This window comes from Thamnophis elegans, chromosome 17 (genome assembly GCF_009769535.1).
Source record: "Thamnophis elegans isolate rThaEle1 chromosome 17, rThaEle1.pri, whole genome shotgun sequence".
In the NCBI taxonomy this organism is placed as follows: domain Eukaryota; kingdom Metazoa; phylum Chordata; class Lepidosauria; order Squamata; family Colubridae; genus Thamnophis; species Thamnophis elegans.
In genome coordinates, this window is record NC_045557.1 from 11,790,261 (window position 1) to 11,816,295 (window position 26,035).

General features: G+C 45.0%; 1 protein-coding gene across 5 annotated transcripts in view; it reads left to right on the forward strand.

The window, feature by feature from the left end:
- LOC116520073 (delta(14)-sterol reductase TM7SF2-like) overlaps positions 1-21,449 on the forward strand; it is a 278,256-nt gene extending 256,807 nt beyond the window's left edge. The window contains exons 1-11 of one of the 5 annotated variants that reach the window (XM_032234221.1): positions 5,924-6,109; positions 6,255-6,419; positions 7,529-7,725; positions 9,331-9,385; positions 11,735-11,929; positions 13,171-13,274; positions 14,841-14,960; positions 17,059-17,227; positions 18,999-19,079; positions 20,248-20,370; positions 21,024-21,449. In XM_032234221.1, coding sequence (XP_032090112.1) covers positions 6,365-6,419; positions 7,529-7,725; positions 9,331-9,385; positions 11,735-11,929; positions 13,171-13,274; positions 14,841-14,960; positions 17,059-17,227; positions 18,999-19,079; positions 20,248-20,370; positions 21,024-21,184 — 1,260 coding nt within the window. In that variant the 5' untranslated portion in view covers positions 5,924-6,109; positions 6,255-6,364 and the 3' untranslated portion in view covers positions 21,185-21,449. Of the gene's footprint in view, positions 1-5,923; positions 6,420-7,528; positions 7,726-9,330; positions 9,386-11,734; positions 11,930-13,170; positions 13,275-14,840; positions 14,961-17,058; positions 17,228-18,998; positions 19,080-20,247; positions 20,371-21,023 lie in introns of those variants that run through there. The other 4 variants (XM_032234222.1, XM_032234219.1, XM_032234218.1 and 1 more) reach the window with 4 other exon arrangements.
- Positions 21,450-26,035: the final 4,586 nt, after the last annotated feature.

Sequence of the window (26,035 nt, forward strand, 5' to 3'; positions counted from 1 at the left end):
TCTTCTCCCTCTTCCTTCTTACTTTTCTTCCCTCTGTCACCCTTCCCTTCTCTACTTCCCCTTCCTCTCTCCTTCTCCTCTCCCCCGTTTCCACTCCTCCTTTCTCTCTTCCTCTCCCCCCCCTTGCCCTCTCTTTTTCCCTTACCTCTCTCCTCTACTCCACACTCTTCATCTCATTTACTTGGTGTATTTCAGCCTCTGAGCGAGCTCCATTTTATGTTGATGGTATTTATAATTCCTTTTCAATATGCATATTTAATTTTAACATATATCTTCCTCCTCCTTTTTTAAAAAGAGAGAAAAAAGTATACTTATATAGTAATTGTATTTATAAACCACCACCCCCAGGCTATTTTTGGCTGAGATATAGACCTGGTTACAATTCCCAGCTATTCTCAATTATATTTATATAATTATGCATCCTTACAGGCCCCAAATTTGTGATTCTGTCTTTATAATCTCAATAATTTCCCATTGTAAATATATATCATGTTCCCTTTCTATTTTTCCATATCTTCGCTTAGGTTACTCTTAGTTGTCTTTAAATAACAATCCTTAATGTTCAATGTTCATTACAATTCCCTTAATCTACTATATAGAATAAGAACCAGAGATATATTTGTTGGGCGTTATAACCAGAAAAATATGATAAAAAAGACTAGATATCTGGTTTTAAATATACTACACGCAACCAGAATTGTATTTGCACAGCAATGGAAAAAACGATGAGATTCCGCCAGATGAGAAGGTAATTAAGAAAATATGAGAATGCACAGAAATGGATAGATTAATACTCACTATTAAAAATAAAGAAAAAACTGAATATTTTTTGATACGGGATATATTTTATCAACGGCTAGACAATAGAAAGAGAAGTCAGAAAGGAGGAGATATAAAAAGAGGAATTGATATTAATAATAAGGGAATAAGGGTGGCTCAGTGGCTAAGACGCTGAGCTTGTTGATCAGAAAGGTCAGCAGTTCAGCGGTTCAAATCCCTAGCGCCGCATAACGAGGTGAGTTCCCGTGACTTCTCCCAGCTTCTGCCAACCTAGCAGTTCGAAAACACGTAAAATATGCAAGTAGAAAGATAGGAACCACCTTTGGTGGGAAAGTAACAGTGTTCCGTGCGCCTTCGGTGTTGAGTCATGCTGGCCACATGACCACAGAGACGTCTTTGGACAGCGCTGGCTCTTCGGCTTTGAAACGGAGATAAGCACAGCCCCCTAGAGTCGGGAACGACTAGCAATTACATGCTTTTGAACTGCTAGGTTGGCAGAAGCTGGGACGAGGAACAGGAACTCACTCCCTTAACCCGGCGCTGGGATTCGCACCACCAAACTGCCGACCTTTCTGATGGACAAGCTCAGCATCTTAGCCACTGAGCCACCAGGTCCCTCATATAGATTATAAACTGGAATTATTTTTGTTAGCCGTATTACTTTTTCATTTTCATTTTTTCATTTTTCATTTTATTGAAATTTGTATGCCGCCCTTTTCCCTGGGGGGACTCAGGGCGGCTCACAGTTCAAGAAAGGGGGGGGGAAGGACAGACAATATTCCATATGGAGACAATACAACATATTAAAAAAGAGCACAACAGTCACACAATCACACAATTCGAGTGGGGTTAAAGTCTTAACCCCAGGCCAGCCGGGACAGCCAGATCTTTAAAGTGGCGCGGAAGGACTGGAGGGTGGTGAGGGTCCAAATCTCCACGGGGAGTTCGTTCCAGAGGGTTGGAGCAGCCACCGAGAAGGCTCTCCTCCGGGTAGTTGCCAATCTGCACTGGCTGGAAGATGGAATTCGGAGGAGGCCTAATCGATGCGATCGGATCGGTCTAGTGGAGGTAATTGGCAGTAGGCGGTCTCTCAAGTACCCATTACTGGAGAACTATGATAAAGGGAATGTGTATTTAATGTTACATGCACTGGAAAAAACCAGGAAACGCCCCTCCAGATGAAGAAATAATTTAAAAAATACTAAGACTGCAGAACTGGACAGATTAACATTGAAAGTAAAAAAGAAAAAGGAGACACAGAATATTTTCGAATTTTGGATTTGTTTTCTCCATGGTTGGGTAAGAGAGGTAGAAACAAGGAATTTAATCTCATGAAACGATAACATCTTGAATTAACGTGGCAGAAAGCTACTTCCTCTACAGCCATAATGGTGTCCGTGGGGCAGGGAGTCTCCTGCTTTAGCTGTTGTCGTGCCAATGTGTCTATTGCAGCAGCTAGATGGAGTTTGCAGCTGGGTAGCACCAGGTGATGGGACGCAGTGGCTCTACCTATTCGGTAGAACCGGTGGGTCAAATCTACCGAACCGGTTAGAAGAGGTTCCACCAGTGGACCCGGAAAGCAGGCCACACCTACAGAAGAGGTTCCAAAAAATTTTGAAACCCACCACTGGTGGGTGTGTAATGTCCCACAATTATCTACGCATTAATAATGATCTAGTAATATTTCCTTATACATTTTAGGGACCTTTCCTTACATAATTGGTGTTTTCTTTCATACTTTTGGATTTCTAATTTCTGTTTCCGTTAGTTGGCAATTGCTAAAACCAATCCCACGTGAAAAAGTATTCAAAGCCTTCTTGATTTTAATTGTCAATTTATTTATTCCTGCACATTGTAATATTTATTCATTTACATATCTCTGTTTTCCCACTGTTGTGCAAACACAATTCCAGCAGCTGCTAACATGTGTAAAATTAAATATATATTATACTCCCTTTCAAATAGCCAAATTAATATTTCTGGTTTTAATTCCATATCTTGCTTTACAATTGCGTCTAACCACTAACTTCTGAATAGCTACTTGGACCGACCTAAGTACTAATTCATAATGTCATATCCAGTCACATGGGCAGCAAGCCACTCCCATCCGGTCACATGGGCAGCAAGCCACTACCATCCAGTCACATGGGCAGCAAGCCACTCCCATCCGGTCACATGGGCAGCAAGTCACTCCCATCCGGTCACATGGGTGTCAAGCCACGCCCACAAAGGAGGCCACACCCACAGAGTAGGTTCCAACAATTTTTGAAACCCACCACTGGAGCACTAAATGCATTTTGGGGCACCAAAGCATTCCGTGATGTACAGAATCCCATCAACCATGGAGGGAAGGACTTCCCCACAAAACAGGACCCCAAATATCTGTGCATGAGATCGTTGGTTTATGTTAAGAGTGTGGTGTTTATTGTTTTTTTTTACAAAAGAGTGAAATTCACCCCCCTCCCTTGTGGGATTAGGGCAGTGTTTCTCAACCTTGGCAACTTGAAGATGTCCGGACTTCAACTCCCAGAATTCCCCAGCCAGCGAATGCTGGCTGGGGAATTCTGGGAGTTGAAGTCCAGACATCTTCAAGTTGCCAAGGTTGAGAAACACTGGATTAGGGTCCAAGTTCACAAGCCCCCCGCCCAACCCCCAACCCCTCTCCAAAGGTACAAGGACTTACAACTGCAACTGGGACCAGGATTTACCTTGCTAAGCAAGGCAATGTAAATGACTCAAGGCTGGTTTTGCAACTTTTTTTTGGCAGCAGTTGTTAAACGAATCACTGCGGGTGTTAAGTGAATCGTGTGGCCATTAAGCGAATGTGGCTTCCTCCATTGACTTGGCTTGTTGGAAGCCCCCCTCCCCCATTTCTGGGCAGATTGCAGGGGAATATCACATGACCGTAACATGCCAAGTGCCCAAATTTTGATTATGTGAGCATGGAGATGGCCCGATGGTCATAAGGGTGAGGTTCGTCTGCAAGTCACTTTTTTCAATGCAGTTGTCATTACAAACGACGGCTTGAGCAGGGGGCTGGACTAGAAGACCTCCAAGGTCCCTTCCAGCTCTGTTCTGATTAATTGATTGAAATGGTGTTGGGTCTCCTGCTTGAGCAGAGGGTTGCACTAGAAGACCTCCAAGGTCCCTTCCAGCTCCTATTCTGATTAATTGATTGAAATGGTGTAGGGTCTCCTGCTTGAGCAGGGGGCTGGACTAGAAGACCTCCAAGGTCCCTTCCAGCTCTGTTCTGATTAATTGATTGTAATGGTGTAGGGTCTCCTGCTTGAGCAGAGGGTTGCACTAGAAGACCTCCAAGGTCCCTTCCAGCTCCTATTCTGATTAATTGATTGAAATGGTGTAGGGTCTCCTGCTTGAGCAGGGGGCTGGACTAGAAGACCTCCAAGGTCCCTTCCAGCTCTGTTCTGATTAATTGATTGAAATGGTGTTGGGTCTCCTGCTTGAGCAGAGGGTTGCACTAGAAGACCTCCAAGGTCCCTTCCAGCTCCTATTCTGATTAATTGATTGAAATGGTGTAGGGTCTCCTGCTTGAGCAGGGGGCTGGACTAGAAGACCTCCAAGGTCCCTTCCAGCTCTGTTCTGATTAATTGATTGTAATGGTGTAGGGTCTCCTGCTTGAGCAGAGGGTTGCACTAGAAGACCTCCAAGGTCCCTTCCAGCTCCTATTCTGATTAATTGATTGTAATGGTGTAGGGTCTCCTGCTTGAGCAGGGGGCTGGACTAGAAGACCTCCAAGGTCCCTTCCAGCTCTGTTCTGATTAATTGATTGTAATGGTGTAGGGCCTCCTGCTTGAGCAGAGGGTTGCACTAGAAGATCTCCAAGGTCCCTTCCAGCTCCTATTCTGATTAATTGATTGAAATGGTGTAGGGTCTCCTGCTTGAGCAGGGGGCTGGACTAGAAGACCTCCAAGGTCCCTTCCAGCTCTGTTCTGATTAATTGATTGTAATGGTGTAGGGCCTCCTGCTTGAGCAGAGGGTTGCACTAGAAGATCTCCAAGGTCCCTTCCAGCTCCTATTCTGATTAATTGATTGAAATGGTGTAGGGTCTCCTGCTTGAGCAGGGGGCTGGACTAGAAGACTTCCAAGGTCCCTTCCAGCTCTGTTCTGATTAATTGATTGTAATGGTGTAGGGTCTCCTGCTTGAGCAGAGGGTTGGACTAGAAGACCTCCAAGGTCCCTTCCAGCTCCTATTCTGATTAATTGATTGTAATGGTGTAGGGTCTCCTGCTTGAGCAGGGGGCTGGACTAGAAGACCTCCAAGGTCCCTTTCAGCTCTATTCTGATTGATTGATTGGGACTGGGTGTATGAATTGCCTTCTATCATCGCAGAGTGATTCGAGAAACAAGGCATTATCCAGTAGTCCTCGACTTAAACAACAGTTTGTTTAATGACCATTCAAAGATACAATGGCACTGAAAAAACTGACTTATGACCGCTTTTCACATTATGACCGTTGCAGCATCCCCATGGTCACGTGATCAAAATTCAAGAGGCTTGGCAACTGACTCGTATTTATGACGGTCGCAGCGTCCTGGGGTCACGTGATCCTCGTTTGCCACCTTCGGAACAAGCAAAGTCCATGGGCTAAGCCAGATTCATTTAACAACCGGGCGACACATTTAACGACTGCTGTGATTCACTTAAGAACCGTTGGCATGGCAGGCTGTAAAACGGGACAAAGTTTACGTAAGAAATGCCTCGCTTAGCCACAGAAATTTTGGGCACTGTTGTAAGTCAAGGACTACCTGCATGCCGTCCTATTTAGGCACGCTTTTGAGGTTGTGTGCATGCACGGAAGGCACAAGGGCGAGCAAAGTGTATGCGTAGAAGGCCGGGCGCATGCACGAACCGGGCGCGGGGAGGTTGAACCAGTAGTAACAAAATGTGGAACCCACCACTGACTACTTGTGTAACAGAATGCTATTCCAAAGTGCAAACCGCTGTTGTGTAATGTATGACAATCGTACCCAGGGGCACTTGCACACACCCAGGGATCAAAACAGGAGAACCGTGTTGTGAAAAGCGCCTTTTGCGCAATAGTCCTGGATCCCAAAAGGGGATTAAAAATTCCCAATGCAAGGGAGGAGGAGGAGGAGGAGGAGGAGGAGGAGGAGGAGGAGGAGGAGGAGGAGGAGGAGGAGGAGGAGATCCATTCTGGTTGTCCTTTGTTAGCTCCCTGCGAGACTTTGCATGCTCCCTTTGTGATTAATTTCTAAAAAAAGAAGGCAAACAGGTCTCCAATTACAAGCCCAGTTGCACACGAGAGAACATCATGCGGATGTGAAACCTATTCTCCATGCTTAGTTGGTTCGAAGATGGGTTTAAATGGGAAGGCGAATTCTTTGGCCAGCTGGGAAGTGGGAATACACAGGCGCTCCGACTTTCTCGCTGCAGCCCAGCGTTGTCAAACACAACTGCCATTGATCCAGACTCGATTTTTTTTCTTCTGCAGATTGAGGCGGTGCGCGGCTATTTAACGGAGACCAAGACATTAAACGGCTGCAGAACAGTTCTCCGTGGCTGGAAAAATCTCCACTTCGGGATCTGAGCTCAGAAGGGAAAATGGATCGGCTGAAGATGCATCGGACGAAAGAAATGGAATTTGGGGGTGTATTTGGTAAGGAAGGGGACAGAGAGCATTGGCTTTCTCCTAACAGAGAGTGCTGTCAAATCACCATCAGACAGCTGAGCATTATTTCCTGGGGAGGAGCAGCCCATCCTGTGTTCGATAACGGAGGAAGGAATAGGAGCATCGATTAACATCCCTGATGTAAAAACAACAAAGCTAACTGCAGGGGGGTGGATGGGCCTATCAACTCATGCAATGGCCAAATTGATTAATAGTGTATAAATAGTGTATAAATTAATAGTGTATATCTCTTTAATGGCTTTTGCACTCTGACGATGTTAGCAGTGGCTAACAAAAGCTCAGTGAGCAATATGTTTTAAAGTTCCAGAGATCACAATATCTGTTTCTTTTATAACTATACCTGGGACTCGCGTTTTTAGGACAAATTGCTATAAAGGGATGTGTGTGTGTGTGTGTGTGTGTGTGTGTGTGTGTGTGTTCCAGCATAACTCTGGAACGCCTCGAGCAATTTCAATCTAAACATGGCACACAGATGGCTTACTCTCTGGAAACAAATATTATGGGGGTAAGACACCCCTAAAACCCGTTGGGGTGTTTATTCTGTTAAGATACAACCTGTTGTGCCTTAAAATGGCTTCCACTGTACTGCGGTAAAATGGCTTCTACTGTGCAGTGCAGTGGATTGGAAAAGTGGGGATTTGAGCCCAGTTGTGTAACAAGGGCTGTCCCCATGTCTCCTCCTCCTCCTCCTTCTCCTCCTCCTCCTCTTCTTTTCTTCTTCCTCCTCCTCCTCTTCTTTTCTTCTTCCTCCTCCTCTGCCTTTTCTTCTTCCTCCTCCTTCTCTTCTTCCTCCTCTTCTTCCTCCTCCTCTTCCTCCTCCTCCTCCTTTTCTTCCTCTTCCTCTTCTTCTCCTCCTCCTTTTCTTCTTCCTCTTCCTCCTCCTTTTCTACTTTCTCCTCCTTCCTCCTCCTCCTTTTCTTCTTCTTCCTCCTCCTCTTCTTCTCATGCTTTTCTTCCTCCTCCTCCTTTTCTTCCTCCTCCCCCTTCATTTCTTCTTCTTTCTCCTCCTCTTCTTCTCATCTTTTTCTTCCTTCTTCTCCTCCTCCTCCTTTTCTTCCTCCTCCTCCTCCTTACAGGGGTAGCCTTCCTGATGGTTCTGTTGCCCAGCACCGTCTTCTACCTACTGCTGGTCTGCAGGACAGAGCAGGCCAGCGTGCTGAACCCCCCCTGGCCGCTGCCCTCCCTCCGCTCCCTCTGGAGCCCCCAAGACTTTGCTCTGGTCCTGGCCTGGCTTGCATTCCAAGCCCTGCTCTATCAGCTGCCCCTGGGGAAGGTAAGGCTCATGCGTGGGCAGGCAATGTCGGCTTTGGCCTCAGTTTTCCTCATCTGTATAATGGGAAGAAAAGTTGTAATCCTGGAAGAAGGCAAAGAGTTTTTTTTTTCCCCTGGAGAAATTTCCTAATAGTGAGAACAATTAATCAGCTGTGGGTGCTCCATCACTGGGGGATTTCAAGAAGAGACTGGACCTTTGTCTTGAATGGCAAAGGGTCTCCTGTTTGAGCAGGGGGTTGGACTAGAAGATCTCTGAGATCCCTTCCAACTCTGTTATTCTGCCATTCTGTTAATTAATCAGGGGAACAGCCAGTCTCCAGGATTTGCTCCATTACTGGAAGTTTTTGTCATGGCCCACCAGTGGCCATCAGAGCTGGTAGCAGTCGGACAGTGAGGAGGGTTGGGGAAGAACCTGGGCCAGTTCTGGAGTCTGGGGAAGGCTCTGATGAGGGCTCTGTGTCGGAGGTGGGGGGGGGGCAGGGCCGTATGCCAGTTATCAGCTGCCTTTGGAATCAGACATCAGTGAGGCAAACAAATAGCTGGAGCCTGTTCCCTGTGTGCACAGAGCTGCTAGACGAAGGGAACAGCTAAAGAACAGGGGTTGACTTGGGAGGAAGGCCACAGGTGGACAATGAATGGCCCCTCCCAGAGGCAATAAAAGAGGAGCGAAAGGGGAGTGGAGTTTGCAGGAGAGACCATTAGTTTGCTTCATTGGTTCGTGACTCTCCGAGACTCCTGGCCAAGTTCTACAGATATCGGCCTGGCAGCTCTCCAAGCCAGAGAAGGTCTGTGACCGTAAATCCTCCCTTGAAAGACTTTGCTGGATGTGAATGAGCAGAATTTACAGTCAATTAATAAAAGGTTTTTTTGTCGGTACAAGGAGTTTGTTTCATGCCCTTGGGAAGCCTTGGTCAGAAAAGTTTTTAAGAAGAGACTAGACAGCTGTTTGCCTTGAATGACCCAGGGTCTCCTCTTTGAGCAGGGGTTGGACTACCAGACCTCTGCGGTCCCTTCCCACTCTGTTACTCTGTTATTCTGCTTGGACAGAGATGGAGAAGCAGAGAGTAAAATGGTTATAAAAAGGACAGCAACAGTAAATTTGAAGGCATTTCCAGTGGGCAGAAGAAAGAACCAAAAAGATGATTATCCCTAATAATAAATAAGACAATTGGACCCCATGACTCAGAGGAACTTTTCATTATGACAGCTGGTCCTCCACTTATGACTGCAGTTGAAGCCAGCTAAGCAACGTCATTAAATTTCTTCCCAGTTTTACGAACTTTTTCACCATGGTTTTTTTTTAAAATATTTGATTTTATTTAAAGTTAAAATGCAAACTCACAGAAAAAGAAAAAAAGCAAAGACAAATCAAAACCAAATAAGCAAAAAAGGAAACCACTCCTGAGGAGGGCTCTGTGTCAGAGGCAGAGAGGGGGGCCAGGGCCTTATGCCAGTTATCAGCTGCCTTCAGAGTCAGACATCAGGGAGGCAGACAAACAGCTGGAGCCTGTTCCCAGTGGAGAACAAAATGAAACTTTGATTTTGGGTCTGCCGCAAAGGTCTTATCAAAACGCTGATATGTTTATTTTATTTTATTCCCCAACAGATCACGGAAGGAAGCCTTCTTCGGGACAAGAGCCGGCTGAAATATCGCATTAACGGTAGATATTTCGGGGTGATGAAAAGGGAAGGGAGACCAACGGGGTAAGGCGAGAGAGAATTGGCCAAAGATGGCCGTAGAATCGCTCCTCCAAATTGGTTTGTTTTGGGCAGTTTAACTCAGAAATATATTTTGGAAGTACAGGAAGTCCTCGACTTACAACTGTTCATTTAATGACCGTTCAAAGTTACAACCGCACCGAAAAAAATGACTTATATGACCCACTTTCACACTTCTGACCGTCACAGCATCCCCTGTGGTCACGTGATCAAAATCCAGACCCTTGGCAACTAGTGATTCATACTTATGACCGTAGCTATCTCCCGGGGGGGAGTGTCACGTGATCCCCTTTTACGACCTTTGGACAATCAAAGTCAAAGTTAGTTCCGCTGGCGGGCCACAACAAGTCCATCTGATCAGACAAAGCAGAAATTAATGCCCACCCAAATGGGCCCTCCCAAAACGAAAAGATTCGTTTAACCACTTGACAACGGGGTTACTAACATCGCAAATGTAGCAGTTCACTTAACAGCTGTAGCAAGAAAGGTCATACAACGGGGCAAAATTCATTCAACGAATGTCTCACTTCACAATAGAAACGGTGGCTGTAAGTCGAGGACTCCCTGTATAAACTAGCCCCATTCTATAACAACAGGCCTGTCTAATCAGTAAAACCCCAAATCAAAGTTTCATTCCCCCCATCCCACCTCAAGCACAAAGTCCAGAAGTGGTTTCCTTTCCTTGCCTTATTTGGTTTTGTTCTGCCTTTGCTTTATTCTTTTCCTTTGAGTTTGTATTTTAACTTTGAATCAAATAAAATATTAGCAAAACAGTAGAGTATCACTAGGAACTATATAGTAAATATGAATGCTGGAAGTTTCACTTCAAAACATTTAAAAGAAAGGATGGGGAGAAAATTAAAAAAGAAGGCCCATTATAATGAAAACATCCAGGCGATTCTTCAAAACTCCGCATTGGCGACAGGGAAGGGCATCGGGCCAGTAAACACTGAGCTCCATTCAGTTGCCCAGACTCCACCCTGCAAGGGATTATGGGGGTCGTTAAAAGAAGATGATGATTCAAGAGAATTAAAAAGGAGTAGAAAGATTGGAAAGAAAAAATATAGAAATTGCAAGAACAAGTAGAAAAAAAGCTAGGGAAATGGGTGGAGAGAAGAGAATATAAGAGAAGTGATTTTTTTTCCTGAGAGACCAAGAGAAAATGGGTGAAAGGAGGAAAGAAGGAAAAGGATTTACTAGTCGAATAGAGTGAAATTTGTTAAATATAACCAATGGCATATAGCTAATATGTGAGGGAAATAGATTAATACTATTAATTTGCGGATATTTAATTAAGTGAAATGTTTGCTATATAAAATCGAATTTGAGCATACAATATTGTGAGTTAAAAAAAGAGTAATAGATGGAAATGATAGGTTAAATTTGATTAACTTGGAGAGGCAATAAGGATATTGTTCATGTATTAAGAAGAAATTAAAGTGAAGCAGGAAAATATGAAAAGAAAATAAGGTGACTGAAATGAAAATATGACGTAAAATGAACTACACACACAACAGAAGACGTAAAGGGGGAGAAAACCCAAACACTTTGTTTATAAAAATATAGTTAACTGTTCTGACCCCCCCTTCTCCGTCCAGGACCGAAAGCCGAAACAAACGTAAATGAGAATGTTTTTTAATCAGTCCAGACTCTCGTTGGCTGCAAGCCACATAAACAAAGAGATAAGCACTCTGGCAGCAAGTCCTACAAAATTTGGCAGCAATGCAAACTCTGGTAGCAATCCAGCCTGCCAAGTTTGTTTCTTGTTAGTCCTTAACGTTGACTTCTGCAGAAGGGCGTGGCACAAACAGTCTCTTTTATAATCAGGAGAGGATCTTAATGAGCATCAGCTGAGTGTAATCACCTCCTGTAATTACGCAGTTGTTCTTGATGCCGAGTAGCCCTTTCGACGGCGTGCATCCTGGAACAACTCACAGGTGTTTTCTGGATCACTCACTCTTGTCTCCTCACCACTGATCCAAGGCTCAGGTACCACCTGCTGCCAACCAGTCTCTCCGTGCTCTGCTCGGAGTCGGAACCCTGTCCAAGGTCCTCCTCCACCTCCTCCAGGGCCGACTCATAAGACCCCTCGCTGTCGGAGTCTGGCAGCTCCAGCTCCTCCTCACAACAGTTAACATATGAAATTAAAAAAAACACTTTTGTTTAAAAAAGAAGAAGATGACGACAATAAAGTCAATTCTTTGCCAAATTGAGTTTTTTAGAGTTAACGGCTGAGCCGTGAGTCTCGTTCCGGGTACAAATCCCCCTCTTGGCTTTTTCGTTTTGGGTAGGTCTCTATGCTGTGTTGGTCACAGCGGTGATGCTGGGCGCTGGGCTGGCCAGGGGCCTGCGACTGAGTTACATCTACGACCACATCCTGCAGCTGGCCTTCGCGGCGACGGTCTTGGCTTTCGTCCTCAGCGCCCTTCTCTATTTCAAGGCTCTGCTGGCCCCAGAGGCAGCTCTGGCTCCCGGCGGGAACTCAGGTGAGGGGCCCCCAGATCTGGGAAAACTCAACTGGGAGAGGGGGGAGCGTGGAATGAGGAAAAGAGCCTCTAGGAGGCATCTCAATCCCCTTGGCAGTCTTGTCCACCTCGCTTAAGATGTAGACTAGCATAGTTTTTTTCCCCCTTGGCAGCTTTAAGGTGATAGAAGTGGGAAGGGGCCTCGGAGGTCTTCTAGTCCAGCCCCCTGCTGAAGCAGGAGACCCTAGTCCATTTCAGGCAAGCGACTGTCCATTCTCTTCTTAGAAGCCTCCATTGTTGGAGCCCCCACAATTGAAGAGGGAGTCAATTTATTCTCTAAAGCACCAGAAGGCAGGCGAAGAAACAATGGTTGGAAACTAATCAAGGGGAAAAGCAACCTGGAGCTTTCCTGGCAGGGACAATTAGCCAGTGGAACAGCTTGCCACCAGACGTTGTAGGTGCTCCAACACTGGAAGTTCTGAAGGAGAGAGTAGAAAGCCACTTGTCTGAAATGGGTCTCCTGCTTGAGCAGGGGGTTGGACTAAAAGACCTCCAATGTCCCTTCCAGCTCTATTCTATATTCTATTCTATTCCATTCCATTTTCTCTTCTCTTCTATTCCCTTCCCTTCCCTTAGAGCAAAGGGGAGAGAAGGAAGAAAGGAAAGGAGAGGAAAGAGGGAAGGGATAGAAAGAGAAGGAGAGAGGGCAGGGAGGGGAAGAAGAAGAGAGGAGAAGAGAGGAAAGGAGAGGGAAGGAAGAAAGAGGAAAGGAGAAGTAAAAAGGAAGGAGAGGAAGGCTGGAAGGGATAGAAAGAGAAGGGGGGAGGGCAGGAAGGGGAAGAAGAAGAGAGGAGAAGAGAGGGAAGGAGAGGAAGGAGGGAAGGGATAGAAAGAAGAGAGAGGGTATGAGGGGGAAGGGGAAGAGATGAGTAGGGGAGAGTCAAGGGAAGAAGGAAAGGGAAAGGAGAGGAGGAAGGAAGAAAGTAGAGAAGGGAGGGAGGTGAAAAGAAAAGAAAAAATAGGGTGGTGACAATACAAAATAGGTATAAGGGATGGCAAGCAAAGCAACCCAGAATGTACATTTTAACCTTTTATATGGAAAAAGGTGTGCAAAAATGATAAGTAAGAATAATGTGAATGTATATCTGTAATTGTATGTTAAGAGATTAAAAATAACCCTTTAAAAAAATAAAGAACTAAAAAGAAAATTTCAGAAAAAGCTGTAGGTTTCTCCCCCCCCCCCCCCACTTTCCCTCCTACAGGAAACCTCATTTATGACTTCTTCATGGGCCACGAGTTGAATCCACGCTTTGGGCTCTTCGATCTCAAAGTCTTCTTTGAGTTGCGCCCAAGTCTCCTTGGCTGGGTAAGCGTCCTTGGGATGGAGGGGAGGAGGATATAGTAGGGGACCTCCTGACTCCACCCCCCCAAGAAGAAAGGGGCATATTTGGGAACTTCTGGAGGCTTCTCTTCTGATAGAACAATCTTTCCGTGGGACGGCTTGTCTCCAGAACGTGTAGCTGCCCAAGGAGAAACTCAAAACAGCCATTTGTCCAGAATGACATAGGGGGTTGGACTAGATGACCTCCAAGGAGACTCTGTTATTTTTATATTCTGTGTTCTTACTGGAATTTGCAAGCTTTGACGAGCTTCATCAGCTATACACATTCTTCATATCCTGCAGAATCTGTTTGCACAAGCCAGAAAGCAAACAACCCAGATTAAAAAGGGAGGGAGGGAGGGAGGAAGGAAGGAAAGAAAGAAAGAAAGAAGAAGGGAGGGAGAGAGGAAAGAAGCCTGGGAAGAAGGGAAGAAGGAAGAAGGGAGGGAGGGAGGAAGGAAGGCTGGGAAGGAGGAAGGAGGCAGAGAGGAAGGAAGGCTGAAAAGAAGGAAAAGGGAGGGAGAAAATAAAATAGGAAGGCTGGGAAGAAGGGAGGAAGGGAGGGGAGAGGGAGGAAGGAAGGAAGACTGGGAAGAAGGGAAGGAGGAGGGAGGCAAAGTGGAAAGAAGGCTGGGAAGAAGGAAGAAGGGAGGGAGGGAGGAAAGAAGATAGGAAGGCTGGAAAGAAGGGAAGAGGGAGGGAGAGAGGAAGGAAGGAAGGCCGGAAAGAAGGGAAGAAGGCAGAAAGATGACGGGAGGAAAGAAGATAGGAAGGCTGGAAAAAAAGGAAGAAGGAAGAAGAGAGGGAGGAAAGGTGGAAAGAACAGAGATTTAGAATATAGAAGGAAGGAAGGCTGGAAAGAAGGGAAGAAGGAGGGAGGGAGGATGCTGGAAGGAAGGAAGGAAGGAAGGAGGAAACATCAATGCATTGGGTAGGAATGTGATCCAGACAATTCCACCTGATCCTTGGGAAGCAAGAATTAAATAATGTCCCTTCCTCCAAAGAACAGAGATATTTAGAATATAGAATAGAAGAGTTGGAAGGGACCTTGGAGGTCTTCTAGTCCAACCCCCTGCTTAGGCAGGAAACCCTACACCACTTCAGACAAATGGCTATCCAAGATCTTCTTAAAGACTTCCAGTGTTGGGACATTCACAACTTCTGGAGGCAACTTCTGTTCCACTGATTCATTGTTCTCACTGTCAGGAAATTTCTCCTCAGTTCTGAGTTGCTTCTCTCCTTGATTAGTTTCCATTCATTGTTTCTTGTTCTACCCTCAGGTGCCTTGGAGAACAGCTTGACTCCCTCTTCTTTGGGGCATTCCCTGAGATATTGGAAGACTGCTATCATGTCTCCCCTGGTCCTTCTTTTCATCAGATTAACATACCCAATTCCCGCAGTCATTCCTCCTATGTTTTAGCCTCCAGCTCCCTAATTTTATCCCCGTGTTTTTAAAATGCAATATAGTGGAGAAAACAGGGAGAAACAAATAGGGAAATTGAAGATGAGTCTGTTCCCATTGCTGGACTAACTGCCTCCTTCCTCCCATAGGCACTGATCAACATGGCAATGTTGGCTAAAGAGACGGAGCTGAGAGGCAGCCCCTCTCTAGCCATGATCCTGGTTAATGCCTTCCAACTTCTCTACGTGATAGATGCCTTCTGGCGTGAGGTAGGCTAAATCATGGCCAGCAGGCTTAGCCACGGGGAAGGGGAGGGCAGCAAAAATTTTAACAAGTTATCCTTGGAACTAGGGAGAAAGAAATCTTTCCCTGACTTGGAAACTCCCAAATTATTTGGCAAGCAAATGATTTTAGAGGCACAATCTGGCTTGACTCGCTGCTTTGAGGGATCTACAGCTGTTGGCATAGCTGGATTAGGCTAGCTAAAGCGTCTTTCTCAACTTTGGTCATTTTAAGATGGGTGGACTTCCAACTCCCAGAATTCCCCAGTCAGCAAAGCAAAGCTGGCTGGGGAATTCTGGGAGTTGAAGTCTACTCATCCTAAAGTGGCCATAGGTGAAGAACAGGGATGGCTGGAAGGATGGAGGGATGGAGGGATAAATCAATGTTTCTCAACATACTGACTGGGGAATTCTGGGAGTTGAAGTCCACAGTTCTTTATATTGTCAAGTTTGAGAAACAAGGATGGATGGATGGATGGATGGATGGATGGATGGAGTTAGATTAGTGCTTCTTAACTTGCTGACTGGGGAATTCTGGGAGTTGAAGTCCACAGATCTTTATATTGTCAAGTTTGAGAAACAAGGATGGATGGATAGAAAGAGGAAGGGATGGAGGGAGGGATGGAGGGATAGAGTTAGACCAGTGCTTCCCAGCATGCTAGCTGGGGAATTCTGGGATCTGAAGTCCACTCATCCTAAAGTGGCCGAGGTTGGCTTGAGAATAAAGGAATTCAAGACATGGGGAAGATTTTATGATTGGTTAGAGAAAGAAATCTAGAAAAGAATGCAAGAGAGATATATAGAACCCAGTCGAGACACTTAAATGGAAAGGGGGGGAAGAGGGGGGGGAAGTGAAAAGAAAGTATTAATATATAAGTATATGTTCAAGAATGAGATATAGAGGGAAAAAATAGTTAGGATGTGATAATGAAGGAAAGGGAATAGGAAAGGAGAAGTATAAAATTATAACAGGGTTTGTGGGAATACCATCCCGAAAATACACCAGTTCAGAGCTGAAAAGAGATAACCACAACAACAGAAAAGGAAAGGAAGATAGGAGGAAAGAGGACAGGAGAGAGAAGGAAGAAAGAGGAAAGGAGATGAAGGAAGGAAGGGATAGAAAGAGGAGAGAGGATAGGAAGGGGAAGAAGAAGAGAGGAGAAGAGGAGAAGAGAGGGAAGGAAGAAAGGAAAGGAGAGGAAGACGAAGGGATAGAAAGAGAAGGAGAGAGGCCATGAAGGAGAAGAAGAAGAGAGGAGAGGAGGAGAGAGAAAAAGGGAGGGAGGGAAGGAAGAGGAAAGGAGAGGAAGGCTGGAAGGGAGAGAAAGAGAAGGAGAGAGGGGAGGAAGGGGAAGAAGAGAGGAGGAGGAGAGGAGAGGAAAAGGGAGGGAAGGAAGAGGTAAGGAGAGGAAGGTAGAAGGGATAGAAAGAGAAGGAGAGGGAAGGAAGGAGAAGAAGAGAGGAGGAGAGAGGAAAGGGAAGAGAAGGAAGAAAGAGGAAAGGAGCTGGAAGGGATAAAAAGAGAAGGAGAGAGGGTGGGAGGAGCAGGAGAGGAGAAGAGAGGGAAGGAGAGGGAAGGAAGAGGTAAGGAGAGGAGGGTGGAAGGGATAAAAGAGAAGGAGAGAGGGCAGGAAGGAGAAGAAGAAGAGAGGAGGAGATGAGAAGAAAGGAGAGAGAAGGAAGAAAGAGGGAAGAGGGAAGGGATAGAAAGAGAAGAAGAGAGGGCAGGTGGAGGAGGAAGAGAGAAGTAGGGGAGAGTCAAGAGAAGAAGGAAAGGGGAAGGAGAGGAGAAAGGAAGGAAGTAGAGAAGGGAGGGAGGGTGAAAAAAAAACAGGGTGATGATAATACAAAGTTGGTATAAGCCAAGCAACCCAGGATGTACTTTTTAGCCCTTTCTATGGAAAAATAAATATGCAAAAGTGATAAACAAGAACAAAAACTATGTGAATGTATACTTGCAACTCTATATAAGAGAATAAAAATAATTTTAAAAAACCCCTTTTTATGAAGGAAAAAAAGTGGCCAAGGGTTGAGAAGGGGCTGCAGTCAAGAAAATCTCTGGCTGACGATTGTGAATATTTTGCAGGAGGCCGTTCTCACCACAATGGATATCATCCATGATGGCTTCGGTTTCATGCTGGCTTACGGGGACCTGGCGTGGGTGCCCTTCCTGTACAGCCTCCAGGCCTGCTTCCTCGTGGCCCACCCCCAGAAGCTCAGCCTGCCTCTGGCGGGGGGCATCGTCCTGCTAAATGGTGAGTGAGGCTGCAAATGGGCCCTCTGAGCATGTACAGAATTCAGAACAGGATCCAGAATAGAATGTAGAATATAGAATGGTTATTCTGGAATAGAATAGAATAGAATGTAGGATAGGACAGAATATAGAATAGACTACAAAATATAGAATCAAATGGTTGGTTATTCTGTTACTCTGTAAAAGGATAGGATAGGATATAGAATAGGATGGGATATAGGGTAGGATGCTCTCCTATTTTGTTATTCTATAAAATAATAGAAAATAGAATAGAATTCAGAATAGAAAAGAAAGATAAATAGAAAATAATATAGAATAGAATAGGATTCAGAATAGAATTCAGAACATAGAATGGTTATTCTGCAATAGAATAAAATGGAATGTAGGATAGGATAAGGATTAGGATAGAATAGGATGTTCTGTTATTTTGTTATTCTATAAAATAATAGAAAATAGAATAGAATTCAGAATAGAAAAGAAAAGAAAGATAAATAGAAAATAATATAGAATAGAATAGGATTCAGAATAGAATTCAGAACATAGAATGGTTATTCTGTAATAGAATAGAATAGAATATAGGATAGGACAGAATATAGAATAGACTACAAAATATAGAATCAAATGGTTGGTTATTCTATTATTCTGTAAAAGGATAAGATAGGATATAGAATAGGATGGGATATTGGATAGGATGTTCTCCTATTTTGTTATTCTATAAAATAATAGAAAATAGAATTCAGAATAGATAAGAAAAAATAAATAGAAAATAATATAGAATAGGATTCAGACTAGAATTCAGAATATAGAACTTATTCTGTAATAGAATAGAATGGAATGTAGGATAGGATAAGGATTAGGATAGAATAGGATGTTCTGTTATTTTATAAAATAATAGAAAATAGAATAGAATTCAGAATAGAATAGAAAAGAAAAAAATAGAAAATAATATAGAATAGAATAGGGTTCAGAATAGAAATGGTTATTCTGTAATAGAATAGAATGGAATGTAGAATAGGATAAGGATTAGGATATGATATAAGATAGCGTAGCTTAATGGAGTTGGAAGGGACGTAGACATCATTCCAAACCCCTCCCCCTCCCCTTCACTCAAGCAGAAGATGCCGAAAGCATTCTATTCTATTCTGAATTCTATTATTTTATAGAATAACAAAATTACAGAGCATCCTATCCTATCCTATTCTATCATTTTACAGAATAACAGAATAACCAACTATTCAATTCTATATTTTATATTCTATTCTACATTCTGTCCTATCCTACATTCTATTCCAGTGTTTCTCAACCTTGGCAACTTGAAGATGTCTGGACTTCAACTCCCAGAATTCCCCACCCAGTGGATGCTGGCTGGGGAATTCTGGGAGTTGAAGTCCGGACATCTTCAAGTTGCCAAGGTTGAGAAACACTGTTCTATTCTATTACAGAATAACCATTTTATTCTGAATTCTATTCTATTCTATTCTTCTTTTGGTTGTCTGAGACTTGGTCATCGATCTAATTCAGGGTTTTCCCCAACCTTGATGATTTCTTTGCATGTGAACTTCAAATCCCAGAATTCCAGTCAACATGGCCGTTGATGAGAATTCGGGGAATTGAAGTCCCTACAGCTGGAAGTTGCCAATTTTGGGAAGCATTGATCTGGTGAACCCTGCGCTGAGAGAAAAAGTTGGGCTGGATTCCCTCTAAGCTCCCTTCTAGCTGCATGATGCTATGATTTAATATAATCATCTCATTGTCGTTTTTTCGTTTTGCAGGCCTGGGGTATTCCATATTCCGTGGTGCCAATTCCCAGAAAAACACCTTCCGACGGAATCCCGCTGATCCCAGAGTGGCTGGTTTGTAGCTTCACACATTTCAGCTTGTGGGGTGGGTTCACAAGAGACACTTAACCAACTCCAAAACCTGGCAGGTGCATTCACACAACGCGGTGGGCTTGCTTTTAACTAAGACGATTACATTCAGGATAGAATGAGCTGGAAGGGACCTTGGAGGTCTTCTAGTCCAGCCCCCTGCTCTAGATTAAGATTGAGATGTTTGCAGCAGGAGGACCTTAGCAGGTGGTGAGAGCCCAACTTTGGGGTGAGGTTGTAATTTGTTGGGTTGGGCAACCCCAGAAAATTTCAGTTAAGCCAGCCAAGGACCTGCCATCAGAAAATGAATCTATTATCTATAATATGTTGAGATGCTAGAAAGAGTGCAGAGAAGAGCAACAAAGATGATTAGTGGGCTGGAGGCTAAATATATATGAGGAACAGTGAGAGGAACTGTGTAAGTTTAGTCTAATCAAGAGAAGGACTAGGGATTTGCAGCGGAACTGCAAAAAACTGCGCTACTCAGAATATCTTATATTTTAAGAAGGTACCTGGTTGATACCTAGGACGCTGGCAGCAACCAGTATCCACCATTAGCACCAGTCAGTGGTATTTGTGATGCGTTTTTGAATGTTCAATTGACTGAGTTTCACGTTTAATGAATAAAGTATATAGTAATAGAATAGAATAATATATAGAACTTAAACTGAGTAGAGTAGAATAGAATAGAATTCAGAATAGAATAGGATTCAGAATAGAATGTAGAATATAGAATAATTATTCTGTAATAGAATAGAATGTAGGATAGGATAGAATAGAATAACAAAATAACACAGCATCCTATCTCATCCCTGTCCTGTCCTATCGCCTATCCTATCCTATCACAGAATAACTAACCATTCTATAAAATAATAGAAAATAGAATAGAATTCAGAATAGATTAGAATAGAATCAGAATAGAATAGAATCCGGAAGGGACCTCAGCGGTCTTCTAGTCCAACCCCCTGCTAAAGCAGGAGGCCTTATACCATTCTGGACAACTGCTTAATTAACAGAATAATTACTTAACTACACCCAGTCCACTGCTTAATTAACAGAATAACAAAATTACAGTTCGAAGGGACCTTGGAGACCTTCTAGTCCAACCCCCTGCTCAAGCAGGAGATCCTCTTATCACTCTCTTTTCCCCCAGGGCTCCGGACAATCCCTACGGCAACCGGTCGGCGGCTCCTGGTCTCTGGCTGGTGGGGTTTTGTGCGGCACCCCAACTATTTAGGAGACCTGATCATGGCTTTTGCATGGTCCTTGCCCTGCGGTAAGTGTTGTGGCCTGCCAGTAGCCAGAGGAGCTGGAAGCAGATTCGGACAGTGAGGAGGTTGGGGAGGAACATGCGCCAGTCCTGGAGTCTGGGGAAGGCTCTGAGGAGGACTCTGGGTCGGAGGCAGAGGGCGGGGGTCAGAGCCATCTGATAGATATCAGCTGCCTTCGGAATCAGACATCAGTGAGGCAGACAAATAGCTGGAGCCTGTTCCCAGTGTGCGCATGCGAGGAGTTGCCAGACGAAGGGAACAGCTAAAGAACAGGAGTCAACTTTGGAGTAAAATCACAGGTGGACGGTGAATGGCCCCTCCCAGAGGAAATAAAAGAGGAGCGAAAGGGGAGTGGAGTTTGCAGAAGACAATTAGTTCGCTTCATTGGTTCGGGACTCTCTGAGACTCCTGGCCATTTTGAAAATATAAGCCTGTCCACTCTCCAAGCCAGAGAAGGTCTGTGACCGTAAATCCTCCCTTGAAAGACTTTGCTGGATGTGAAGGAGCAGAATTCACAGTCAATTGATAAAAAGGGGTTTGCTTCAGGCTCTTGGGAAGCCTTGGTCAGAGCAGTAAGTGGCAGCCATCTAGGAGAGGCTCCAGTGTTGTTTCTCTGCAGCAATCTAAGCTGGCCTCCCTCCTTTTGGTTTCCTTGCAGGCTTCACTCACATCTTGCCTTATTTTTATATCATCTATTTCACCTTGCTGCTGGCTCATCGGGATGCCCGGGACGACCACCAGTGCCTGAGGAAGTACGGGCTGGCGTGGCACGAATATTGCCGCCGGGTCCCTTACCGGATTGTCCCATATCTCTACTGAATCCTGAAATCCCCATTCCCAGAAGGTCTCTGGGCTCATCTTGTAGCGGAAGGGTCTCCTGGTTTCGTGCCAATGTGAGAAAGAGCCTGGCCAGCGTGCGGGGGGGAGTGTATTGGCTGTTCATGGCCGTTTCTCCATTTTTTCTTCCATTCTCCTGTTTCACTTTCGTCTTCCTTTGATTTCATTGCCTGTCTTCCATTTGTCTACATTTCTTTCCCTATAGGGAAAAAAAGAGACTGGAAAAATAGAGCTGGAATCATTTTAATTGAAATACATTGGTTTTTAAGACACAGCGTAACAGAGTTGGAAGGGAACTCAGAGGTCTTCTAATTCAGGGATCGGCAACCTGCAGCTCTGGAGCTGCATGTGGCCCTTTCATCCTTCTGCTGTGGCTCCCTGCCGCTCAAAATATGCCTCACAACCGCCAATGTGTGACACCCGCCCACACGCAATTTATTGAGCTTTTCGACCCCCGGTAGACCAACCATGGATAAATCCAAGAAAAGTTTTAGAAGAAAACAGAACATAATGCTAGATTTGTGGCTGCTCAAGAAATAGTCAGGCACAGGAAGAGTTTTGTGGCTCCTGGCGTTTTCTGTGGGAAACGGATCCAAATAGCTCTTTGAGTGTTTAAGGTTGCCGACCCGGCTGCGTACGCTGGCCAGCTGATTTCGGCCTTCGTTTGAGGCCGTTTTTTGCCCTCCAGAGGCTTCCCTGAAGGCTCAGGAGGGTGAAAAACGGACCTTTGGACAAACCTGGTTCCCCGTAGTTCTGTTTTTTGCCCTCCGGAGGCTTCAGGAAAGCTCCTGAGGCCTCCGGATGGTGTCCGGGGAGGCTGTTTTCGCCCTCCCCAGGCTCCTAGAAAGCCTCTGGAGCCTGGAGAGGGCAAAAAAACCACGGCAAAAGCGTGTGTGTTGCTGATTGTGCGCCTGTGCGTGCACTGGGGGCGTGGGGGCGCATAGCATTATGGGTGTGGTATGCCGGGGCACGACCCCTCCTGTGCTCCCCCCCCGCTTTTGGCAAGGCCACCAAGAAAGGTTTGCCATCACTGCCCTCTATCATTTTCAACAAATGGTGGTGACGACTTTTCTTAAAACCACCAGCGATGGAGCAGCCACAATTTCCAGAGTCGTGGGTTCCTGTCAGAACTGAACCGCTAAGAACAAGCCGTAACAACATTTGTTTAAAAAGGTATCGTTTCATAAAGGTGAAGTGAATTACAATAAGGCAAAGCCAGAACTGAGATTCACACGCCAAAATCACTAAGTTCTAGTTTTCCTCTGGTTGCCTGCCTCCCGCTGCCCACCAATCAAATCACGTCCTTGCAAGATGTTCCTATAACGGCCAGCCTGGGCCCAGGGCGATATCTGGTTTCCTCTTTCTTCCAGCGGCGTGACTTTGGAGCACTTTCGTTGTTCTGACCCAGCTCCCCAAACACAAGCCCTCTGAAGTGAACTCAAAACGATTCCTTTATTAGGGATGCCGGCCAAACGTTTCCCAACGCTGGCTGACCAGCAGGGAGATGAATAATTATCTGCCGCAACTATTCATCTCCGCCCCACCGCCTTTGATCCTCCGAGCTAAGGTGGGGCTTCACTAGGAGCAGTGGCTGTTCTGTCCCAAGGACCGGCTCATAGATTTCCACTGCCCTCCTCTCTTCTACCTTCTGTGCCTCCGCATGTCAGGCACTGGATGTTCCTCCTCTTCCTCATCAGCCACCTCCAGACCTGGGGGCTGTTGACTCTCCATCTGATGGACGGCCCAGCGCTCTGCCTCTGCCATTCTCGCTCTCTGCCGGCTCCATTTTCTCCTCCCCCTCCCCCCCCAGAGCTCTCAGGTTGCCTTGATGCTGAAGCTGACTCCCACGCCACCTCCTCCTTTGATTCGGCTGCTGGAGGGGCCGGTGGTCGACAAGCCACAACAGCCGCTGTTCCTATGATGTAGCCTCCATATCTTTATTCACCTTTGTTGCTCTCCTCTGCACACTTTCCAGGGGTCTTAACGGAACAATCAAAGCGCTTTGGCGATGCTTTTTCATCTCCTAACAGTTCTCCACATTTGCAAGCGTTCAGTAATATAGTCTAGATGGGAGCTGAATATTTTTAAAGCGATTTAAGAGGATCTCGGAAACCAAGACTCCAATTCTTAAGCTCTAAAGCCTACAAATTAACAAAGCAATACTAACCGGCAGGCTGAAGTCATAAAGGAGAACTCGATATAATTTGGAGTGCCATAAAAATGACACTTTTGGGAAACTGGCATTAGAGATTTTCAGACATAAGAACAATTAGCTTTGGAGTTTTTTTATGATAAGGTCTTTGGGGATTAGATTATGCCAGCTTTTAAAAAATAACAAATAAAATAATAAAACTCAAACATTTGTTTATTGCTCTTGAATAGCAAAAAAAAAATGGATGCTGGGAATAATAAAAATATTTTTTGCAATGGGAAACTGTGAACTGTTTTATTTGTAGCATTTTTGAAACTGGATTTCTCTGAATCACATTAATAATACAGGTAGTCGACTTACCACAATTGACCACAATTGATTTGTTGCTCAGTGAGGCATCTGTTAAGTGAGTTTTCCCCCCTTTTATGACCTTTTGTGACACATTAGTTAAGCGAAACGCTGTAGGTGTTAAGTTAGTAACACAGTTAAGTGAATTTGGCTTCCTCATTTGACTTTGCAAAAGGGGATTCGCTTGACCCCGGGACACTGCAACCGTCATAAATATGAGACAGTGGCCAAGAGTCTGAATTTTGATCACGTGACACTGGGGAAGCTGCAACAGTTGTAAGTATGAAAAATGGTGATTTTTCCCCCCCAGTGCTGTTGTAACTGTGAATGGTCATTAAACAAGCTGTCGTACTACAGGCTACTTACCTGTATTGGAACAAGGGAGGGAAAAATAAGGCAAGGAAAGAAATCTTGAGGTGACCCAATCTGGAGACAACTTTATAATTCTTTGCTAAGGCCACACTTGGAATTATACTGCATCCCGTTATGGACACCATGGTGTAAAAAATGATGCTGAGATTCTAGAAAGAGTGCAGAGAAGAGCAACCAGAATGATGAGGGGACGAGACTAAAACATCCAATGAACGGTTGCAGGAACTGGGCCTGACTAGTCTAGGGAAGAGAAGGACCAGGGGAGACAGAAGAGCAGCCTTCCAGTATTTGGGGGGCTGCCCCAGAGAGGAGGAAGGGGGTCAAGCTATTCTCCAAAGCACCTTTGAAGGCCAGAGAAGGAAGAATGGATGGAAACTGACCAAGGAGAGATTCAACCTGGAAGGAGGAGGAATTTCCTGACAGGGAGAACAATCAACCCATGGAACAGAAGTTGCCTTCGGAAGTTGTGGGAGCTTCATCCCCGGAGGCTTTCAAGATGAATTCTTCATCAGTCAGGACAAACCAATTGGAGGCTAAAACATATGAAGAACGGTTGCAGGAACTGGGTATGTCTAGTTTGATGAAAAGAAGGACCAGGGGAAACATGATAGCAGCCTTCCAATATCTCGGGTTGCCCCAAAGAAGAGGGAGTCAAGCTATTCTCCAAGGCACCTGAGGGCAGGACAAGAAGCAATGGGTGGAAACTAATCAAGGAGAGAAACAAATTTAGAACTAAGGAGAAATTACCTGACAGTGAGAACAATTAATCTGTGGAACGACTTGCTTCCAGAGGTTGTGAATGCTCCAATACTGGAAGTTTTAAAGAGGATGTTGGACAACCATTTGTCTGAAGTGGTGTAGGGTTTCCTGTCTAGGCAGGGGGTTGGACTAGAAGACCTCCAAGGTCCCTTCCAACTCTGTTATTCTGTAATGAATTCTATGACCTGAACTGGACTTGGTCTCTTGGGATCCTTTGGCGGTTATAAGAAATAACGGGCTTCCGCAATGGTTTCAAAGGAGATTTGAGCAAGGAAATAAAAGTGATGGGGAAAAAAAACCTACTGGATTTGGAATGTAATTTTTTGCAATTTTTTCCACTCTTGTTTGAGAAAAACAAGTTTTTAAGAGGCACAAGATGCACATCTGTCTCCGAATATTCATTTTAGATGTCCCACTTTAAAACTAATACAGGTGGTCCTTGACTTACGATAATTGAGCCCAACATTTCTATTGTTAAGTAAAAGGAAATTTGTTACGTGGGGTTTTTTTGCCCCAATTTAGGACCTTTCTTGCCACATATCAAGTGCAGTGGTTAGGTTGGTAACACGGTTGTTAAGTGAATCTGATTTCCCCAGGGACTTTGCTTGTTAGAAAGTTACAAAAGATGCAACCGTCGTAAATGTGAGTCAGCTGCCAAGCATCTGAATTTGGATCAAGTGACGCTGGGGAGGCTGCAACGGGCGTGTGGAAAAATGGTCATAAGTTACTTTTTTTCAATGTTGTTGTAACTTTGAGTGGACACTAAATGAACCTGTACTGTAGAGACAGTCCTTGACTTATGACCCCAACTCAGCCAGCATGGCTTAAGACAGTGACGGCTGACCGTTTTGTCGTCACATGCCAAAAGCACGCATACACACACAACAGCTGCCATGTGCACGCACCAATAATGTAACACATACACACACCGCCCCCACCCCGCGCGTGGTGCATGACCTCTCCTTGCTCCCCTCCCCCTACGGATGTGCTCACCACAACCGCACCCCATTTTGGGACTAGTAGGTGTCTATGCAGCCTCCTGGGACCAAAAATGGGCCTTGGGGGAGTGCGCCACCCCCCCCACGGCTCCCCCCCCCACTGCATATGTGTGGCAGAGACCCGATAATCAGAAGGCCGGTGGGAGGCACATGCGCAGTGGAGCTGAGCTGGGGCGACAGCTCGCGTACCCAAGGGCCATAGGT